Source organism: Cherax quadricarinatus, chromosome 61 (genome assembly GCF_038502225.1).
Source record: "Cherax quadricarinatus isolate ZL_2023a chromosome 61, ASM3850222v1, whole genome shotgun sequence".
Lineage (NCBI taxonomy): Eukaryota > Metazoa > Arthropoda > Malacostraca > Decapoda > Parastacidae > Cherax > Cherax quadricarinatus.
Window position 1 is genome coordinate 2912143 of NC_091352.1, and position 5000 is coordinate 2917142.

Consider the following 5000-nt stretch of genomic DNA (forward strand, 5'->3'; position numbering starts at 1 on the left):
TTAATAAAATGTGTTGTATGCGTGGCTCGTCCCAGTGTGTCTTGTTAATTGTGGAGGCTCACCACTGTTATCTTAAGCGTTGACAACACAACTTTTCCTTCTATCCATTATGTCGATTGATGTTTGGGGGTATGGGGGGAAGGTGAGGATAGAGGTTCAAGGAGGAAGGGGGGAAGATGATGATAGAGGTTCAAGGAGGAAGGGGGGAAGGTGAGGATAGAGGTTCAAGGAGGAAGGAGGGAAGGTGAGGATAGAGGTTCAAGGAGGAAGGAGGGAAGGTGAGGATAGAGGTTCAGGAAGGAAGGAGGGAAGATGAGGATAGAGGTTCAAGGAGGAAGGAGGGAAGGTGAGGATAGAGGTTCAAGGAGGAAGGAGGGAAGGTGAGGATAGAGGTTCAAGGAGGAAGGAGGGAAGGTGAGGATAGAGGTTCAGGAAGGAAGGAGGGAAGATGAGGATAGAGGTTCAAGGAGGAAGGAGGGGAGGGGAGGGGAGGGGAGGGGAGGGGGAGGAGGGGGAAGGGGAGGGGAGGGGAGGATGCAGCGTGGGTTGCTGTCACATTTACAAACACGTTGACAAAACACTGCCTATGTTATCACACGAAGTTTGTATGCAAACATATCTTAACATTCCTCTGCTCCAACACGATTTACTTATTTTTTACAGAGCAAAGTCGTGCACCAGCAGTGTTGACACTGAGAACAGACACTTACAGAGAGCAACACTTCCAACCATGACACCAGAGAGTGTAATATTACACGAGGAAAACATTAGCAGGAAAGAAGTACAACTTAATAATAACAATAATAATAATAATAATAATAATAATAATAATAATAATAATAATAATAATAATAATAATAATTATAATAATTATAATAGTATCTTTATTTCTACAAGTACATGTACAAGGTATACGGACCATAGCTGACATCGATGACATAGAAAGCCCTTTGTTATGCAGAGCATTTCGGGCAAATTATGTTAATTTTGTCCCCATGATGCGACCCACACCAGTCCACTAACACCCAGGTACCCATTATTACTGATGGATGAACATGAATAACAGGTGTAAGGAATCGAACCCAGACCCCTCACCGTGTGAAGTGAGAGCTTTTGCCACCAGACCACGGGCCACACTACTGAACCAGTCTGTACTCAGGTCTGCAGTGACACTCAGACCGTTGTGAGGACTGACGGGGAAGGGGGTGATATTGGTAATCTTGGTCCTTGTTTGCAAGTACCTTCATGCACGCCCTCTCTTAAAGTGTGACACAGCCGTCCGTAAAGAGCTTTACACTAGCTGCATCACTAGTCCTTTCGTACGTCATTCTAATTGGTGAACATGTAAGATGACAGGTAACTCTCTCAAACATATATTTGCATTTGAAATTCTCATATTCAGAGATGACAGTGTATTGGACAGCACAACAGATAATTAAAGAAAATATTGAAATGGATGACAGGTGACAGTTGAATATTTACACCAATCTAACCACCAGTTCAGTCGATGTTACTAACACTTCACACTGGCAGATTACCACTACTCACACCAAAGTTCTTTGAGTAGTTTTCGACAGATCTCAGATCACTGTCTAACCTTCCTCTAAGTTATTAGCTGTTCAAGCAAAGCCCTTGTCTTTCTGAGAAAGTCTGCTAGAACCTAGAAGAGTATGAATGGCCTTCTTTAATCTGTATCTGTCTCTCCCCTCGCAGAGAACCATCGTACGCAGAGTGACTACGACTGGAATCGAGTAAGCAAATTAGTGGTCTTCGAGTTCGTGAATAACTTTTGTTCTCTCTTCTACATCGCCTTCTACATCCAGGACATGGACATGTTGTGCTCGGTGAGTCTACCTCATGAATATGTTGTGATCAGTGCGTCCACAACATGGATGTTGTGATCGGTGAGTCTACCAAGGTTCCCTAACAATGGGGCCCCTCAGGTGAGGTAGGGAGGGTGATGGGGGCCCCCCACCAGGTCATCAGGTCCTGGGGACTCTCAAGGTAACCTGCTTCTTCATTTTCCTCCTCCTCCTGTCTGAGGAAGTTTTTCATGCTGCTGTACCAGTTGATTTTCCTGGTGGCGTGAGCATGTCCAGTGGAAGCAGCAGGGTAGTTCTTCACCCACTGACAGATGCAGGGTAGTTCTTCACCCACTGACAGATGCAGGGTAGTTCTTCACCCACTGACAGATGCAGGGTAGTTCTTCACCCACTGACAGATGCAGGGTAGTTCTTCTCCCACTGACAGATGCAGGGTAGTTCTTCTCCCACTGACAGAAGCAGGGTAGTTCTTCACCCACTAACAGATGCAGGGTAGTTCTTCATCCACTGACAGATGCAGGGTAGTTCTTCTCCCAATGACAGATGCAGGGTAGTTCTTCACCCACTGACAGATGCAGGGTAGTTCTTCACCCACTGACAGATGCAGGGTAGTTCTTCACCCACTGACAGATGCAGGGTAGTTCTTCACCCACTGACAGATGCAGGGTAGTTACTGACAGATCAGGGTAGTTCTTCCCACTGACAGATGCAGGGTAGTTCTTCACCCACTGACAGATGCAGGGTAGTTCTTCACCCACTGACAGATGCAGGGTAGTTCTTCACCCACTGACAGATGCAGGGTAGTTCTTCATCCACTGACAGATGCAGGGTAGTTCTTCTCCCACTGACAGATGCAGGGTAGTTCTTCACCCACTGACAGATGCAGGGTAGTTCTTCACCCACTGACAGATGCAGGGTAGTTCTTCACCCACTGACAGATGCAGGGTAGTTCTTCACCCACTGACAGATGCAGGGTAGTTCTTCACTTACTGACAGATGCAGGGTAGTTCTTCATCCACTGACAGATGCAGGGTAGTTCTTCATCCACTGACAGATGCAGGGTAGTTCCTCACCCAATGACAGATGCAGGGTAGTTCTTCATCCACTGACAGATGCAGGGTAGTTCTTCACCCACTGACAGATGCAGGGTAGTTCTTCTCCCACTGGCAGATGCAGGGTAGTTCTTCACCTCTGACAGATGCAGGGTAGTTCTTCTCCCACTGACAGATGCAGGGTAGTTCTTCATCCACTGACAGATGCAGGGTAGTTCTTCATCCACTGACAGATGCAGGGTAGTTCCTGATCCACTGGCAGATGCAGGGTAGTTCTTCACCCACTGACAGATGCAGGGTAGTTCTTCACCCAGACAGATGCAGGGTAGTTCTTCTCCCACTGACAGATGCAGGGTAGTTCTTCTCCCACTGACAGATGCAGGGAAGTTCTTCACCCACTGACAGATGCAGGGTAGTTCTTCACCCACTGACAGATGCAGGGTAGTTCTTCACCCACTGACAGATGCAGGGTAGTTCTTCATCCACTGACAGATGCAGGGTAGTTCTTCATCCACTGACAGATGCAGGGTAGTTCTTCACCCACTGACAGATGCAGGGTAGTTCTTCACCCACTGACAGATGCAGGGTAGTTCTTCACCCACTGACAGATGCAGAGTAGTTCTTCATCCACTGACAAATGCAGGGTAGTTCTTCATCCACTGACAGATGCAGGTTAGTTCTTCACCCACTGACAGATGCAGGGTAGTTCTTCACTTACTGACAGATGCAGGGTAGTTCTTCACCCACTGACAGATGCAGGGTAGTTCTTCACCCACTGACAGATGCAGGGTAGTTCTTCACCCACTGACAGATGCAGGGTAGTTCTTCACCCACTGACAGATGCAGGGTAGTTCTTCACTTACTGACAGATGCAGGGTAGTTCTTCATCCACTGACAGATGCAGGGTAGTTCTTCACCCACTGACAGATGCAGGGTAGTTCTTCATCCACTGACAGATGCAGGGTAGTTCTTCACCCACTGACAGATGCAGGGTAGTTCTTCATCCACTGACAGATGCAGGGTAGTTCTTCATCCACTGACAGATGCAGGGTAGTTCTTCACCCACTGACAGATGCAGGGTAGTTCTTCACCCACTGACAGATGCAGGGTAGTTCTTCACCCACTGACAGATGCAGGGTAGTTCTTCACCCACTGACAGATGCAGGGTAGTTCTTCACTTACTGACAGATGCAGGGTAGTTCTTCATCCACTGACAGATGCACGGTAGTTCTTCATCCACTGACAAATGCAGGGTAGTTCCTCACCCACTGACAGATGCAGGGTAGTTCTTCATCCACTGACAGATGCAGGGTAGTTCTTCACCCACTGACAGATGCAGGGTAGTTCTTCTCCCACTGGCAGATGCAGGGTAGTTCTTCACCTCTGACAGATGCAGGGTAGTTCTTCTCCCACTGACAGATGCAGGGTAGTTCTTCATCCACTGACAGATGCAGGGTAGTTCTTCATCCACTGACAGATGCAGGGTAGTTCCTGATCCACTGGCAGATGCAGGGTAGTTCTTCACCCACTGACAGATGCAGGGTAGTTCTTCACCCAGACAGATGCAGGGTAGTTCTTCTCCCACTGACAGATGCAGGGTAGTTCTTCTCCCACTGACAGATGCAGGGAAGTTCTTCACCCACTGACAGATGCAGGGTAGTTCTTCACCCACTGACAGATGCAGGGTAGTTCTTCACCCACTGACAGATGCAGGGTAGTTCTTCATCCACTGACAGATGCAGGGTAGTTCTTCATCCACTGACAGATGCAGGGTAGTTCTTCACCCACTGACAGATGCAGGGTAGTTCTTCACCCACTGACAGATGCAGGGTAGTTCTTCACCCACTGACAGATGCAGAGTAGTTCTTCATCCACTGACAAATGCAGGGTAGTTCTTCATCCACTGACAGATGCAGGTTAGTTCTTCACCCACTGACAGATGCAGGGTAGTTCTTCACTTACTGACAGATGCAGGGTAGTTCTTCACCCACTGACAGATGCAGGGTAGTTCTTCATCCACTGCCAGATGCAGGGTAGTTCTTCACCCACTGACAGATGCAGGGTAGTTCTTCACTTACTGACAGATGCAGGGTAGTTCTTCATCCACTGACAGATGCACGGTAGT

The 5000-nt window shown here is 47.9% G+C and overlaps 1 protein-coding gene across 1 annotated transcript in view; it reads left to right on the forward strand.

Moving 5' to 3' along the window:
- Axs (Abnormal X segregation) overlaps window positions 1-5000 on the forward strand; it is a 145977-nt gene that overhangs the window by 118353 nt on the left and 22624 nt on the right. Inside the window, exon 9 of the mRNA XM_070098058.1 lies at window positions 1714-1844. Within this exon, the coding sequence (XP_069954159.1) occupies window positions 1714-1844 (131 nt within the window). The remainder of the gene's footprint in view (window positions 1-1713; window positions 1845-5000) is intronic.